Consider the following 18,246-nt stretch of genomic DNA (forward strand, 5'->3'; position numbering starts at 1 on the left):
AGTGGCTGGGGATGGAAGAATTAAGTAGAGGAAAGGAGGAAGAGAGTGTATCTTCCTTTCCCTATTTTACCACAGGTCTTCTCAAAGCATACAACAGGGCAAGAGGAAAATGGCTACGATGATGGGAACGAGGAGGAGGAATCAAAAGGAAACTCTATGCTACAGAAACACGGAGGGAAGGCGCCTGTATATTCTCTATATGGGAGAGGTTGTTATATATATTCTATGTGTACAATATAGAATATTCCATATATAATACAAATATATAGAATATATAGACCTCTTACATATAAAACATGAAGAATATATAGACCTCTCTTACATATAAAATATACAATGCCACGGCAGAGTTGTGTATTCCATATGTAAGAGAGAGGTCTCTCTCTCTCTCTCTCTCTCTCTCTCTCTCTCTCTCTCTCTCTCTCTCTCTCTCTCTCTCTCTCTCTCTCTCTCTATATATATATATATATATATATATATATATATATATAAGAGAGGTGATTCAGGAAAGCTCTATATTCAAACATGAATATAAACACATGTAACAAAGGCGGAATCTTAGAGGTTATCTAGTCTTATCACTTTATCAATGGGAGAACTGTTTCCAGAGCTTCTCTGGCAGGTGGCGAGGCAGATTCTGTTTCAGTATACTAACTAGCCTATTTCCTTCTTGGACAGCTCCGACAGTTAGAAAGTTCTTGTAACATCATCACTTCCAAGTATTTGTTTTGGTACAGGCTCACATAGGGCAGGAAATTAGTCTTAATTATTTTTGTATCCCCAGAACCTCCGACTTAGTGCACAACACATGTTCAGTAACTTGTTCCTTGAATTAATACATAAACAAATTAATGGATATAAATTATTTGAAGAAACAGATTAAAATGTACTTTTTAATCCATACAATAACTCTTTATGTATTTGATAGCAATTATCACGTGTCCTAAACTTTCTCTTTTTCAAGTCAACTACACTAAATGTTATCATCTAACTTGTCACTGTTCTGATGCTCTAACTCTGGGAACGTATCATATAACCCGTATGTGCCTTTGTCATTTCTTACAAAGATTCAAAGGAAATAAAAAACAAAGGGTAATTAAAAGTCCTCTTATCACATCTGTTCCTCTATGATTGACCATTAAAATCCTCTGGATCTCCCCAAAGCCTTTTTAAGAAATATTTCAATAATAAAATGATATGTTCACTGTTAAAAAATGAAAAAATGAAAACCTGTCATAATTCCAACAACTTGAGTGCATCTCCTTCCAGCAATTTTTTAGATTTTAATGTAATTTGATCATACTGTATATATCATTTTATACCCAACTTTTTACTAACAATATACTATGAACCTTCTCTCATTATTAATTCCTCACAGAGGCCATTTTAAGTAGTTACTATATTTCATTGGAAAGTTATCCAGTTATTTATTTAACCAATACCTTCTGGTTGTACAGTGCCCAATATATCACTACAATAAATAGGACTTTAGAAAAAAAAATCAATGGGACAAGAAATTTTTCCACATCTTTGATAATCAATTTAGGACAAATTATGCAAAATGTAGCTACTAGGTCAAATGGTATACATTTTTAATAAGACTTTAGAGATTCTCTTTCTTGAGATGCCTTTCCCAGCCTTCAAGACTAGGTTAAATTCCCTTGCTATGTATTACTATAGCACTCTATCACCGTTTTAAATAGTTGGTTACATTTTAATTTCCTTTTAGACTGCAAACTTCACTAAGGTAGAACTATGAACACTTCTGCTGGTTGTGTTTTGCATAGGGCTTAACCCACAGCACATACTCAGTGTGTATTTTATTCAGCTGAATATTGTTAAATTGCTTCCTTCAAAGGTGCTTGAATTTGTACACCTGAAGCACTGTTTGCAAATAACCATCTCACTGCATCAACATTCTAAAACAGGGATGCCCCAAATGGGGCAGAACACTCTCAGTGTGATTCAGTTTTTGCTAGAAATGGAGCCTATGACTTAGAACTCATTTCTCAGCTATTCTGAAGTCACTGAGTATATGAAGTTTCGTACCGGAAAGTCAGTAAGACTGTGATCGGAACATACCAGCTCTCGGGGCAGAAAAGTTCCTTCTTGGCGGGCGATGACCAGCGAGGCGGTCTCTCCCTGCTTGGTGCTCCTCAGCATGGCCACGAGCTCTTCCTGAGTCCGTCCAGTGACATCTCTGCCATTCACCTAATGCATGCAATCATATGAGTGGCCACAGTTAACAACACTTGCCACCTCCTTCCACCCTGGATGGCTTGTGAAAGCAAGCAGCAAATGGGCTCCCATGATCAGTGAAGCTCTGGCAAGATGAAAACTGAATACATGAGCCCAAACCAACCTTGTTTATAACACCAGCAATATACTAACCATCGCTACTATGGTGCTGGGCAACCTCAGACATTCAGTAACGAGCATCAGCAGTTTTTCCTAAGACATCATATTGCTATGAAGGGGAACTCGGACTGACAGATACCAGAGAATGTTTCCTTAAGTAGGAGGGAAACAGATTTCAGATGTTTAACTGGTATCATTGTCTGCCTAATACAAAAAGCAGAAATGGACTGTTACCACGTGGCAAATTCCTGCAGAAATAAGAGTATTCATTATAATTCAACAGTGTTCTCCATGTTAGAAAATTATAGTCCACAAGTCACTACAGATTATTGGAGATTCTAATTTGGGGCTACATTAGTCATTTGGTGCATTTTCTTTCTGATCTAGAACTACATAAAAAGCTATATAGTGTTGCTTCCACTCCATGAGAAAGTTAAATGGAACCAACCAGATTCAATGAAAATGATTTCCTGAATGATAAATTTGACAATATTTATTTAGCCAAGAAGATGATACTATCAAACAAAAATAAATGGAAACAAAACAAAACAAAACAAAACTCTTGCTTTAGGTATCCCAAATACTTCTCTACAGGCACAGATCAACCCGAGACAGGTTGGTCCACCCTTGGAAGAGTTTAAAGAAACTGTGACCAGGGTTTGGGTGCGACTTTCAAATTCTTGGCCTTAAATGAATATATGATGAACTCTTGGAGTTGACCCAAATTTCCCAGGGACCCTAAGAGGCAGATGTAAGAAAGAGGAGATATGGAAAACTTTGCAATGCTATTTGGGCCTGTATCACTGTTCTTATTGGAGACTTACAAACAGGCTATCCATTAACTAGCTTTCTGATTAAAGTCCTTATCTTGTCTGCAAGTACAGTTTTCAATATATTGTGTTCAAAATTGACTATATGTTTATGTACTTAAACACCAAGACGTATTTTATTGAAGATATTCATTCTGATTCTTACCTCTAAGATTCTGTCCCCGGATTGCAGGCGGCCATCTTTTATTGCTGCGCCCTTTGGTAAGATGTTTTTTACAAAAATGGGACCAGGACCATGTATGGAAGAATCTCTGGTAACCACAGTGAAACCAAGTCCTTCAGGGCCTAGTGTATAAGGCCAGGAAAATACACAATCACCGTAAGCAGCAGTTAATATTATATTCCATCTTACAGCAAAATCTACCTAATTTAGACTAATGCACGAGAAGTGAAATATTGGCATTCCAGAAATTATTTCAAATATGCTTCAGTTTTTCCTGTTTCAAATACAGATTCAGTTCCTCATAGGCCATGATGGTATCGCAGTGAATTTAGGGCCAATCTAGATGTGTTACTACTTTCATTTATGAAGGTCTTGGAAGAAACGCCACAAGTTATCCGTTCACCCAGGAGATCGATTTCTCAGTAAACCAACACCTGACTTCACACCCTCCAGAGAAGCAAATGCCGTCTGACGTGGCAGGCTTTCCATCAGCTGCCAACCCGGGGCTCCTTGTGTACCCGTGTCACCCTTCCTTATTCGGTGCATTCCACTGTCCCATCACTCACTCTGGCTGCTCCTGTCTCATTCTACATCTCCATCTCTCTTCAAGTGTATTTTTTTTTAACCTCTATCTAAAAGTATGGTTAGATTTCTCCACCTTAGCGCATCCTTACTTCAACCCTACTGCTCCTTCAATCTCCCATCACCAATGACCCCCCCGTAATCCGACTGCCCCTTCCATCTCCCATCACCAATGACCTCCCCATAACCACATCCAATAATTTTTCCTATTCTAATCTTCCCCCTCTAGCTTTGACACTTCTCACCAGCCATTTTCTTGAAATTAACCACCCCTCTTGTTTTTCATATCTTCAGTTTCTGATTATTTTCCTGCCTCTCTGTTTACATCATATTTGTTGCTGTTTCTCTTACCCACTATTCTCCTTTGTAAACACAAATGATCCCCAAGGACCAATCCTCGAACAATCTGTCTCTAGGCTTTGGCCAGCTCCTGGCTGTAACTACCATCTCCCTGTGGATGACACCTAAGTCTCTTGGATTGGCACTAATTTCTTTGGTGTCAACTTCCTGGATATCACCAAGCATATACTTTCACCAGCATTTTATACTTCACTCTGAACTTCCATCTCCAACTCAGATCCAGGCTTTTTCTACTTAAAATCCTAATTTTTCTAGTAATGGCATCTCCATTGTACAGGCCACCCTGGCTGAAAACCTCAGCAGTAGCTTTAATTCCTCTCTCTTCCCTCCCACATCCAGTCAGCTATTTAGGCATACATATTACATTCAGACAGATTCAGGGCACCCTTCACTGATCCCTTGTTGTTCACCTTCTTCTTTAGTGTATCTTTGTGCTGTCAGATTTATCTTCCCAAAACATAGCTGTTATGTAATATTCTTTATTCTTGCATTCAAGGCTTTCTGATGAATTTTTAAGGTCACATTTTTTGTCTGGTTTATCTATCCTCAAACCACTTAACCTCACGCCTTATACATAGCTGCATAATTTGTATGAAAAGCACAATGGATACATTTCTATAAAAAAAAATCTAATTGCTAAGCACACAGAAGTACTTTTGCCTCCTAGTCAGTACATTTTCTTCCCAGTACAGAATTCTTATGGGGGGACACAATTTTGACCAGAGGACTTCTCAGAATAATCTCTCTTAGTTAAAGGTACATGCTATTTGCTTTAGATATATGTTACTAAGTATTCTAAAACTACCTTGTGATCACTAAATTTTCTATTAATTTAGACAAGAATCCATGAAACCTTGGATTCTTTAAATTAGAGTCTTGAAAAATCACACCGGATTGCAGAAGGTTGCACTGGGAGAAGCGATCATCAAGAGACATTACAAAATAAACAAAAGCACGGAAGTACGTGAATGCTTATGTGTGTATGTGCAGTACTGCATAAATATGTATGAACATGCATGATCTAGTCTTATCGATCTGGGCTTGAAATGAAAAGTTGAAAACAGTGAAGAAAGAAAAGGTTATACATGCATTTGAAATTATGTATATTTGAAAAATTGTTTGCAATGTTAAACTAGTGAAATTAATAATTACCACATATTTGCTGAGGAATAACTTTTTGCTAATACAGAAGTATCTTAGAGAACCAGAAATAATAAATTGGCTTTTTGGACTTGGACTAAAGAATTCTTCAAACATCACTCATCTTGCTTGAAACAGGGACAACTGAATTTTAGTGCCTATTTAGTATTAAGTTGTGACACAATATGGCTGTTTCTATCAAGTTTGAAATAGTTCTTTCTACTTCCCAGTATGTCTTCCTAATTTTCTTGTTTCAAATAACCCACTCTCCAGAAAAAAAAAAAAAAAGAGTAAGAAAGTACTACAATTTCCAGAAATTTGGTACCAAAGTATACACTTAAATCTATTCTTTGATTCAATTAAATGAAGGGAGAATTAACAAAATTAGCCTTAATGCATTTCTCTTAACCAGTGTGACATGTTACAATAATAGAATGCTACTAGGAATAATTTAATAATTACCTTTCTTTAGGTCAATCTTAATTTTCTTTGCATTTTTCTTGCTGCCGAACCCCATGAGAGGGGAGAGTGAGGGAGAGGGGGGCTTTCTACTTAGTCTTGGTAGTGGGGGGCTCTTGCTTTGTTGCAGGGAAGTTGATGTATCTTCCTCAGGACCGCTTGTTCCTGCGAGATTTACTGTCTTTATTCCCGATTTTCCATGGACAGGAGGCGGCACCTTTGTTCTCAAAACGACATCGTTGTTACCAAAAATGTTAAGAGGTCCAATGACAGATTTTTCATACTGCTCACGGTTTTGAGGTGGAAGCACATGCAGGAGCACCCTTGGGGATTTCATCGCCTGACGGAAGACATCTTGAGCCCTTGAAAGACAGTGAATGGATAATGATGCCGCCTTCAAGCATGCCGTCTAAAGCACCCCAGCATCGTGGCTGGGGAAGCAGCACAGCAGCATAAGCAGAGAGGATGCTCACCACTATTACTAGCGGCAAGACTTCTCTAATTAAGTACTAGGTACCGCTTACCACCCGCCCATTAGGTGCCACCACACTGGGCTACAAGTGCATTAGCAACGTGCATGATTCTCTCATTTAATCTTATTTAACAACCATGTGAGGTAAGTATAATTCATTCTCATTTTGGAAAATGAAAAAATTGAGACTCAAAGAGCTTGAGTAAGTTACCCAACAACCCACAGCTTTCAAGCATTTCTAAATCTGAAAATCAACCCAGATGTGTTTACCAAAGTAAATATAAAAGCAAGCTTTAACTTTAAGATGGAAAAAAAAATCATTTCATACTCTTGATCAGATTATCAATTAGTTTCCTTTTAGGACTTTATTCTAAAGCACAGGTCTTTTCTAACATGGGCTGTGTTCTAGAAGTTTAATATTGACACAACGCTCCTCATGGAGACATGTGGGAGGTGTGTTGATTGTGTCAAGCATCATAGTGGATTGTCAATCCAATATGCACCACTCCACCCCATATTCTACTAAAGAGTACCTATACTTTTTTACTGTTTCGTCCTAGCACTTTATGTTTTCCTTCAAATTCCTTGCTACTTTTTCTCTCCTTCTTCCTTACGCCTCCTTAAGCCTTAGGACTAGAGAAAACTAGGCAAGATAGGGCAGCCTATCTCGCCAATGGGATGTAAGTGAGGGGGTTAGAGGGAAGCTGGCTCGTCTGGGAAGCAGTAATTTTTGTTCTACTGTTCCTCCTTCCTATTTCTTGAAATTCAGAAGTGATGGAGGGCAACCCAGCAGCCATCTTGTGACCATGACACAACTTAAAGATAGCAGCCACATAATTAATACAGCGAAGCAGAAAAACAGAAGAGGCCTGACTCGCTGCTGATGGTGGACCTGCCATACCAACTCTGGACTGCCATCTCCACACTTACTTGTTCTTAGAAAGAATAAATGTTGTTGAAGCTACCTTTATTTCAGGCAGAGCAGCCACACCAAATAATATTCAATCTCAATTCCAACAGCTCTCTGAGCTCCCCGTCACCTTACTGAAGAGTTTACATTGTTAGGGGAGGAGGGAGAAGACGTCACACAGACAGCCCAACTCCTCTGCTCAGTTCCTTGACCAGGAGTCAATTTCTACTCCATACTGAATTTTTATGAGCCTCAACTTCTACCTGTAAAATATCAGGGTAACCATGTCTGCCCTGCACTCCTATTAAGTCCTTGTAAAAAAGCACAGTGTTATATAAAGATAATATCATAACTGATAACAATGATAATTTTGCCAATTATTATTTTCACTAAGAGACTCTTAAGGTTTCATTTTCTTCCACATGTATGCAGCTAGGGCCCAATGCCCCTCCACCCACAGGCACTCAATCACTCACCCCCCGCCCCCCCAACACAACACACAATATTGGAGACTAATGGCCACAGAGAAGATATATTAAGAGTTGTTTCAAGCAGACACAAGAGAGGCTGGCGGTCATTACTAAAGAGTATTCATCTTTATCCCCTTGTTCCGCTGCAATGCCAATCTACATTTAAAAAAAGCATATATATGCCAACTGCTGCAGACTCTAATTCTTAGGTATAAGAACCTATTCCTGTAACATTTTCACATGCAGAGAAATGATTTCTTGAAGGAGAGTATTTTAATTTTTTCCCTTTGTTTCTACTATTCAGTGAGTCTTCACAGACATCTCTCACAGATATTTAGCTTAAGGAAGACGGCTGACAACAAGGAAGTTAATTAATAAGCTGAACTAACAGTCTGTGAAAAGAGTCATTAAATACCAGTCTAACTGACCCGTATCCCAAGAAAAACAAGCCCATCTCTTGGTGCCCCAGAAAGACAACCAGGCAGAAGGCTTGCTCTGTCTGTGGTCTGCCATTCTCGGGCTGTCAGGGACATGTGCAGGCCACCTTTGAGGATGCTCAATCATAGGATGCATGTGAAAATGGATGTTTTGGGGTCAAAGGGAATTGACCACAAGTTCTACCCTACATTTTTATCATCATGAGCTCAGTAATGATTATAAGCATTCCAGGAATCACAAAGTAAATAAAATAAGGAAAAATGCTTACTGAGCAAAGGTTTTGTCTACGAGGTCCACGTTGTTGATTTTTACAATACATTCATTTTCGTGAAACAGCCCCTCCCGCTTGGACCTGCTGTTTTCTTCGATGCCGCGGATGAAGAGCCCAAGAATCCTACATGCAAAATTCAGGTCAAAACAGAATTAGTGAATCATAATACGTGACTTGATTCTCCACTTGCAACTGTTCAGAAATAAGTGTTGATTTCTACTTCTGAAAGAAATTATGTTTTATATTCTGGCTACTGTTTGTTATTTAAATCCTTAGTTAAAAAGAAACAAAAAACAAAAAAAAAATCAAAAAATCACACATACACATATGAGTCACTAAAAAGAAGAAGCTCTTCAAGACAAATAGACCCAAACACCATCCCAGAGCACACTGAGCTACAGTTCTATTTCCCATGCTTGTAGAAAGCTTAGAAAAAGCTAGTGGAGTTCACTGGCGCTCAGGACACGGGGGACTCGTGGTTTGGAGAGGGCATCACACAAGGGCCGACTGTGTAATAGTTAAGTCTGAGGTGCCAAGGGAGCAACACGATGTTTGATAATGGGAGAGGGTTAGGTATACATGATAATGTTTTGCAGTCTTCCTGCCCAGATCAATAGTCTGCGTTTTAAGAAGTAAACATCTAGCACAGATCGTATCACTCAGTTTAGAAGGAAATTCAGTCCCATTTGTTAGTGCCACTGAATCAAGTGTGTATAGAGGGTTTTTTCAATGTGCCCCAGATGGAGGAGTATGAGGCAAGCCTGTGGGACCAGGACAACGGTCAGTATAGGCTTCGAGTATAGTAAAAATTGTAAAAAAAAAATAATAATAATAATAATAATAATAATAAAATAAACAAACAAACAAAAAACCCTGGAGATATCAATAAGCCTAGAGTGTTCATTGGAGGTTTTGGGAGGAAGGTGGGATGTAAACTAGAACAGAAGAATGAGCTGGATTTGGACAGAAGGAGAGAAAATACACAGGGAGGCGCGAAAACCCGGCGGGTTCATGTAAGGAGCAGGGCTGGAGCTCACACTGGCTGGGGAGGCCAGTGCCACAAGCAGGGGCCTGGAATACCAGCTGATGGACTTGTCTGATGAGGCTGGAGTGGTATCCGTGCCACTCGCTGCTTCTGAGCGAGGCAGTGACAGTGTGAAGACAGGGCTTTGGGAAGAGTCGTCTGAAATTTTAACCAGAAAGTGTCTGGGTTCTGAGAAGATACCTGCAGGTTCTTGGTGCTTCATGGCTGTGGCTTAGAGTCAAGAGGGGAGGGGGCTGGAGAAAAATAAAAGGTGAAAGAAAACTACAGCAATACAAATAAAGAATTAAAGTGTGTGTGTGTGTGTATAGTTTCGTGTGCCTGTTACATACTGGTAGTATCTGAACTAAAACCTAAAAGAAATCAAACTCGTGTATATTTTAGCCATTTCTCACTTGCGGGATTTCCCTGTTCTTTGTGGCATGTCAGGGTCCCACTGTCTCAGAAGACAGACAGACAGATACATCCTCCAAGAGGAGTCTGCTGGATGTGGAGAAACTGCCTGCGCCCCTTCCCTCGCCCTCATTTCCCTACTTTGTCATCCTCTTTCCCACAGGGGCCTTAGGAGCTATGACACAGTCCCCTTGCACTAAGTCCCAAATCCAAATAAAACATGAGCACATTTGATGCGTGAATACTAGGATCAGCCATGGAAGAAGGGCAGTCTCTGATGAAGGTGGAGGAGAAAACTGTCTTCCTGTTTGGAGGTGCCACAGAGTGGGGCTTCTGCCTCCAGGGCCTCAGTGAATCTAAAGAGCCCAGGTCACCTCAAGATGGCTGGAGGAGAGTCACACGCAGGGCCACTTAGATCTCCACTTCAGAAAAGTGAAATGGACACCGTCCGCTGATGAAGGAGAGAGGAGTGAACGGTCACGCCACCTACTGCAGGGAAGGCTCCGGGTCGGAGGGCGAGCGTGCGGTGATGCTTCGTTTCCTAGTTCTAGTAGGTTAGTAAGTTAATCATATTTTGTGTGGAAGAGAAAGCTACTATTTTCAGATAAAGGATCTGAGATTTATATTGGTATTTTTAAGCAATTAATCCCAGCTTAATCTCGTAACATAATATTAAAAATTGAGCTACCTGACGTGTCAAAAAGAGGAAAAACGAATACAACAACACAGCGTTTCTCTCCTAAATTAAACAACTCTCTAATAGTTCACATTTTTGGATTTTTGTTATGGTGGATTCACAACAACATGATCCATTAGGAAGCTCACATGTGGTTATAAACTAGTTTATGTAAGCGATATTTTTTTAACAAGCATTCAAGTCTTCCTTTAATTTAATTCAGTACATCATCAGTCATGTAATGTTACTCCCTAGGATTTAATTTCACATTTTGGGAGATGAATTAATTCTTTCAGGCCACTGGGTTGCAATTTAGCTGGCATATTACAGCTGGAGTATGCTATGTGAACCTCACTGATCTAAATAACCTAACTTTCCATGAAAAATTTATTGACAGAATAAGCCCAACTATAAAACCCATGTGTCAGAGGTAATTTTGGTAAAATGTAAAACTGACTGATTTTATTAGTTCGGTCCCTGGCAACAAATCCCTCCTGCCTTCTTTAGTCTAAGGAAGGGATGGATTCCCTCCAATTTGATTTCATCCCCCAGCATGGAAAGTCTCAGAAAAGAGTTCCTCTTTACCTTCTTTGTCTCAACTGAGAGGGCTATGGGAGCTGTCTTGTTTGGGACCAAGACCCTCAGGATTTAAGAATTAATGCCATCGAGGAGTTGTAGGCTGAGACGAACCAGTTCATTTGCATTAATAAGCAGTGATAATGGAGGCTGAAGTCCACAGCCCTGTGATTAAGAGGGGTAACGATTGCTTCTTGCTCTTCTAATACTCATTTAGTCACAAACCTACCCTCTGCTTGCTATCTCCTCTCTTCCCACTGTTATCACCGGAGTGTTAACACTGTATCACTTCCCACCTTAGCCACTTGCTTGCTTAGCATCACTACCTAAACATCTCCTCTCCTCACATCACCTGTCACTCTTCACTCAGTCCTGCCTTCTGCCTCGTATTCAGCTGTCTTTACTATGAAACAGGTATATTATGCTATCTTTATTTGCTAAAAAAAAAAAATTAGATTTCACACTTTTAATTCTAAAACAAAGCTACGTTGACTTTTTTGAAAAAAAATGAAATTAAGTCACTTTTAACTTTCAGGGACTCTGATTTTTTTTTTCTTTTTTGCATTTTTGCTTTTCTTGTGCAAGCCAACGTTCCTCCATACAAGTAGCATTCTGCACCCTAATAAATCCATTGAGGTCTTATCCAGTACAGCAGCCACCGTGTGGTACTCAGGGTGTTCTAACTTTGATTAGAGAGCTCATTCTACAAACAGGTGTGGCTCTATTTTTCTTAAAGAAAAAAAAAATCAAAAAGAAATTGAAGGCAAAGCCCATTACAGTAGTCTTAGTAAATAATTAAATGTAAATTCTAATTTTAAATAATGACATAAGCCAATAAATGGAAGGAAATTAAGAACTAAGTATACTACTATGACCCTAACTCCCCAACCCGCACCCCCTGCGCTCACACGGTGAGACCACATGGCCTGAGGAAGTCAGACACTTGTCTGACACGCTCTATATGCAGTTGCTTCTAGACACATGGGTTGAGTTAAGTGTGCTGTTTCAGCCTGTACTCATTACTTCTTAACTTTTATTGGCTCATGTCTCAACTTCCATACTATTTTTTTTAATTAAATTTCCTTTCTATAATACTGGTGGATAGCAAAAAAAAAAAAAATTATGCAACTATTTCATCAAGTTACTGAACAGCTGACCATGAACTTATAAAAGTGCACTTCTGAACCAGGCTTTTCTGTTTTAGCCAAAGTAGGAATAATTCTAATACTTCACACATTCATCTGCTGTGTGTTTTACAAGGGGCTTTCATATTTTTAATGTCATTTAATCCCCATAACCTTGATGTGAAGTAGGTTTTCACAAGAGGCAAGTTTAGGGGACTTGCTCAAGCTTATACAAAAGGGAACACAGATTCAAATCCAACTGCTCCAAATCCAAGTCCAATACTCTTTCTCCTCTCCTGCAAGGCTTATGCTAGAAATCAGAACAGGAAGGAGCAGGGAGAAAATCAATACATTCTAGTGTGTTTTCCTCATTTAAAGTGGGAGAAGGTGATTTCTGGTCCACAAGGTCAACTTGTTCTCCCAACTACTGAAAATGAAGTGTGGTGACTGTCACATTGTATATTTCTTCATGTTTTCAAAATTGGGATGATCTTGTGTTCTATTCCGGCTTCATTAAGCTAAAGGGCCTGGTAATTTAACCACTCTGGTATTTCACAAAGCTCTATCAGCCCACTTCTGCCAAAAGCCATTAGAATTTCTCATGACAACTGGGTAAATAGTCTCCCTGTCTATCAAAAACAACCTCAGCTTGTCCTGTGCCATAACCCGTAACATTTATAAACACACTTATTAACACATACAGGAAATGAGACAATAAGAGCCACTAGCTTTGCAGTTCATTTCTTTTTAGGGGACATGCATTCCAGCAAGAGCTTGGCATCAGATGTTATTTGCTAAAAAAGGTGATGACTTTGCAATTACAGGTAGCAGATGGCTACCTGCTGAAAATGATGCCAACCAAAATATCATGACTAAATCTGCTCTTTCTGTTGTATGGCAGACTGAATTGAATAAATACTCAGAATAAGTAAATTAATACTATATAACCTTTGGGAGAATTTTTGTTCTAGAAAGAGCAATGCAGTAAGGGCATGTGGCTTTTGTGTGACCTTGAGAAAATCAACAGACTTTTCTGGCCTTTGATTCCCTAAGCTAAAATCAGTGTTTTGTCCTTCCAGTGATACATTCAAGAAAATAAATTTAGCAAATTAATTACAGTCATGTCATATGGGTGAGAAACTAATTTTCTTTAAGTTTCTGATCGCCTTTTTCAGTATCAGTCTAGAGCTAAAGGCAGTCATCCTATTGAAAAGTAACCTAATGTCTAGTACTAGTTCTGTAAGGTTGTTACACTAATACTAATATTAACTCTCAGGCACACACTTTAATTCCCATCAGTAAAGTAAGTTTTACGTCCAGTTAGGTAGACAGGAATTTCAAGAAATGGTGACACAATCTACATTACCGTTTACCCGAGTAGATTTAGAAACATAATGTCCCTAAAATTTCAAAAGGTGTGGTAAATTATGCTTAATTGATTACATTTTGGAACAAAATAATTACCATAATGGCATTTTGCTACTATAGCTAAAATCATCAAAACATATTTAGCTTCTCCTGTAACTACTTATAATGTTAGAATATTTATTATTCTAAGTTATATACACCTGAACATTATCAAGAAATACCAGTTTGGGATTACTATATTTCACTTGTTTAAGTACATGTCTGAACATTAAAAAATTCAGTTGCCATATATATCTAACAATATATGTTCAAGTCTTTCCCCGGGTTTCTGTTTACTACATGTCACTGATAAGAATACTTTAAGAAAGTACTTCTTAGTTAATTATAAATGCAGAAACCATGATTTTTTTTCTTTTCCATCATATCCTAGAAGTAAGTGATTTTAGTTTTGTTTCTAACACGTAAGTGGCCAATAGAAGTATATCTTGAGGTATTCATCTAAATAATAAAGATGTATACTGAATCTTCTGAAAATGTTTGGGAAAATGAGCTCAAGTCAAGTTTTTCATTAGTATGAGCTTCTGATGTAAGGAAAACATCTTACCTTCCACTCAGAGATGAAAAGAAGGGCACTACGTGTATTCCCAAGGGGCCTCCTTCCCCAGATAGCTCCACTGTTCTTGTCATATCACTGGGGCAGAAAAAAAAAAATAAGAGTACAGATGAGTCTCTGCTGAAACAGAAACAAAACAAAAAGCCAGATGTGGCACAGTAAAAACACCAAACAAAAAAGTTTAGGATTATAACAACTACTGCAAATTCAACAGCAGAGATGAAATCAAAGGGGTATGTGATTTGCTGGTATGTCACAGAAGATCCAGGAAATAAAATGTGTAAAAGACTATCTGATTTCTTATTTTTTCTCCTAGAAGAGGAACAAATGGAAATGACTACCTACAAAAATAACTTCCTACTTAACTTAATCTGCATAAATCAACATATTTAAAAACGATGTACACAAAATGAAATTTCTCCCCATTGAGATACACTTGAAAATTACTGTATAGATGGCAAAATACATGGAGTTAAGCATATCTATGCTTAAGCATAAAGTAGCATTTATACCCCAGAACAGAGGAAAAAAAATGAAATAAAATACGTATTTATTAGAAAAAGCACAGAATTACATTTTAAACAACTGTGAAGCCACAGTTGGTGGTACATATGGGCATGCTCAAAGCATTATAAATCAAAACTCAAACTTTCCTTTCAATGAGGCATCAGTTGTATTCAGTGGAACAATTCCAAATTTTCACCTATTTTTTTTTTCAGAGGTAAAAAAGAAGTTGCAAAGCTTGGAGAAAATATATTACAGAAAGAAATAGAAAGCCTGACCTGCCTAACCTACTCCAGATTAAGGAAAGGATGAGCTAGAAACATTAATGGATAGTGTGTATGACTGAAATATATAAGGCATTGGGAGCTCTGGAGTAATAGAAAGTAAAACTAACAAGTTTTTATAAAGATGAAAAATAATAACCATGAACAATTATTGGCTCCTTTAATCCTGGAGAGAGAAAATAAAATTGCCAGAGGAAAAATGATAAAGTTGAAGCAAACATCCCTATTACGGAAATTGTAGGCAGGTCTCTCTTGTTTTCTATTTACATGAAAATGACCTGAAACTAGATGTCAAATTAAGAGCTACAGCTGCTACCAATGCCTCTCTGCTCCAAATTGAAAATGGGGAAATTGTGGCTCCTTGCTGTAAAGTTGAGAACAGCATTAAGAAAACAAGATGCCTGATGAATTCACTCCGCATGAAGTATTCCCTAAATTATCAGCAATCTAAAATAAATACATTAAATATATTCTCATCAGTGGACTAGGCTTATTTTTAATGTGTTTTCATTGCAAACCTATTATCATTAAGAACTGCAAAAAAGAGCATGTCAGTTTCCAACATTTGTGGAACATGATGGAATTTCAAACTGATAATAAATTTCAAATGAGTTTTGCTCAGATATTGCTGATATATTTAAAACTTGTTCACTCAAGCAGGTTATATCAGAGGCCTGGAATAAAAGTTACAAACAAAATAAATCTTAAGAGTGTTGGCATCATGGGATAAAATAGATTCTTCTCTATACTTTCTGTGTGAGCATAAAGACACCATTTGAATATATGCATATGAAGTAGACTATATAGATATGCATTATAAGTCCTGAAGATAAGATGTTTGGTGGGAAGAGAAAGTTGTATAGCTTTCAATGGACCACAAAGCAATCATGTTTATATAATAACAGATTTGTAGTTCATTCATAGGTATTTAAGGAAGACTAAACCCAAAGCATTCACATTCTAAGGTTACGATATTATTTTAAAGACTTCTAAAGACAAGAGACTAAAATCTTGTTTAACCATTGAAACTTGATTATCTCTACCTCTATAATGTATTTTTACAGTTTTGTACTTAGAGGATGACATAAATTTCTCCTAATAAATGTATTAAATATCCACATGCTGATAGAACATTCATGTGTATTATTTAGAGGCTTTGGAATATAAGTATTCAGTATAGACTACAAGATTTCAGCTTAAAAATTTTTAGAATGGCTTTATAGATTCTCTTTTTTTTCTAGTTTGCAAATATTTCTTTATCTCACTCAAAACTCCTGTAAAACATAATAAATTCTATGTGTCATACTGATACCTACTCTTCAGTAATCATCAATCTTGTATTTTTACATTCACTGAATAAAATAAATCTTCTAATTTGTTAATCAATTTTATTTCAAAATACTGAAACTTTTTTGGGGGGTTGCAGTATTAAGGTTTATTTCAACTCTGTCAGATTCCTTTTCTTCAGTATTTCAGAATAAACTTTTATGCAGTCTTTGTATGTGACAATTACAATTTTTTGGCTAGAATGATATTTGACAAATGTTAAACTACTATGACAAAAATATTATCCTAGGCAAAAAGCATAAAAGACTTTCAATTTTGTTGATTGTAATACGCAGACACTTAGAGAATTAGATTTATTTAATATAGCATTACACATTTTACACAGACTATGCTTTACCATGCTCTTTATAAATTGTTATCCATTATTTGTTTCAAGATGGAAAGAAAGGCATTTGAAAAAGGAAGCCTCATAGACCAGTCCATATATTTTTATTTATTTTAAAAGGGGACAAAACCACTCGGTGTTATATATACTAATGGGGTTCTGTAGAAATCTCTGTATATACACCCTTGTGGAACACAGCAAGGAGGACTAGACACAATTATTTGAATACATATCTCATAAAATGATATTTAACTAAGATGTGAAAATATGCATTGATGCTACTTGTTTAGGCAAACTGCAAAGCAGAGTTCAAGGACCAATGAGCAGGATACGTACACGTTTATTTATGCTTTGGAGGTGGACTGAGGACGGAAAATGTAAAGAATGAAGTGAGAAGGATATTCCAGCAGTGGAAAGAAAAAGGGGCTGGCAGCTACTTGTGAAAAACAGACTAAAAATGAACTATGGGGTGAAGGAAAAATACTTCAGTGACACAGAAAGAGTCAGAGGATTTCACTAAGCTCAAAATAACTAACTTTATACAACTTTCTAAGACATACTAAAACAAAAGCAGATAGTCACAAGACATTCGGTCCAATAGTCTTAAGCAACCTAAATGTTTAAGGTCCAAATGACAAAACTGATTCAAAGAATCACTGGAACCAGCTGCTACCTATCTCAGAGTTTAGGACAAAACTATGGGCAAAAGTGCAGAATCAGTGGTTTAAAATGAGCCTGCTGTGAACAGCTAGGTCAAGAACTAGATGGAAAGTGCTTCACTGGGTTCCTTCCAGAAGACAGACATGGAGCTTGAGGGAGAGAACACACTTGGAGCAGCAGACGGATGGCCGTAGTTCCAATTCCTCCACACATGATGAACACACAGCGTCTTTAAGATGAGTCCGCCCAGGGATAGGCCAGGGATAGGGTAAGGAAAAGATGGGACTGAGGGCGGGGGGCGGGGGTGTTGGAGGGGAAGACGCTTTGTTTCAGAAGGAAATCATGGTTAACTTGGGAAATTAGAGAGACAGCATACCCTAGTAGTGGCTGTTAGCAGGGTGTCTGAGTCAAATCACTTAAACGAAGACCAAAAGTATCAGTTTCCTCACTGGGACAATGAAGGAATTAAGAAAAATGCCAAACAGAGGGATTGGTTTTAAAGAAAAAAATAGAGAACATTATACACATACGTCATACACACAGTATCTGGGATGTACAAAGGGCTCAGTAATACCAGCTATTAGCATGACTATTAGAATGTTCTGAGGGAACAAACAAGCTTACTTATTAAAAGAGAATCATGTATTTCCAGCTTTCCAGCTTTTTCCAATCGATTTCTTCAGTAAGCATTTTTTTTTAACCCTTAAATATGGTAGGATAGAGGAACATATTTCCTTCATAATTAAACTGCTGGTAGAGAAAACACTGGGCTGTAACAGATGGAGAGAAGGTAAGAGCTGGTGTTCTTTGGGGACTGATGGCCAGGACTGTCATATACAGCCATATGAGATGGACTACAGAGAGAAACCTCCAAAAGAGCT

The 18,246-nt window shown here is 37.8% G+C and overlaps 1 protein-coding gene across 4 annotated transcripts in view; it reads right to left on the reverse strand.

Annotated features, from left to right (window-relative positions):
* PARD3B (par-3 family cell polarity regulator beta) overlaps positions 1–18,246 on the reverse strand; it is a 924,313-nt gene that overhangs the window by 428,915 nt on the left and 477,152 nt on the right. For all 4 annotated transcript variants that reach the window (XR_010380651.1, XM_031451950.2, XM_064485062.1 and 1 more), the window contains exons 6-10: positions 14,237–14,323; positions 8,451–8,576; positions 5,896–6,254; positions 3,334–3,473; positions 2,083–2,211 (exon numbers count right to left, since the gene is read on the reverse strand). Coding sequence is in view for 3 of the 4 variants with exons in the window: in XM_031451950.2 (XP_031307810.1) it covers positions 2,083–2,211; positions 3,334–3,473; positions 5,896–6,254; positions 8,451–8,576; positions 14,237–14,323 (841 nt within the window). In the remaining variant the exon portion in view is untranslated. The remainder of the gene's footprint in view (positions 1–2,082; positions 2,212–3,333; positions 3,474–5,895; positions 6,255–8,450; positions 8,577–14,236; positions 14,324–18,246) is intronic.

This window comes from Camelus dromedarius, chromosome 4 (assembly GCF_036321535.1).
Source record: "Camelus dromedarius isolate mCamDro1 chromosome 4, mCamDro1.pat, whole genome shotgun sequence".
Classification (NCBI taxonomy): domain Eukaryota; kingdom Metazoa; phylum Chordata; class Mammalia; order Artiodactyla; family Camelidae; genus Camelus; species Camelus dromedarius.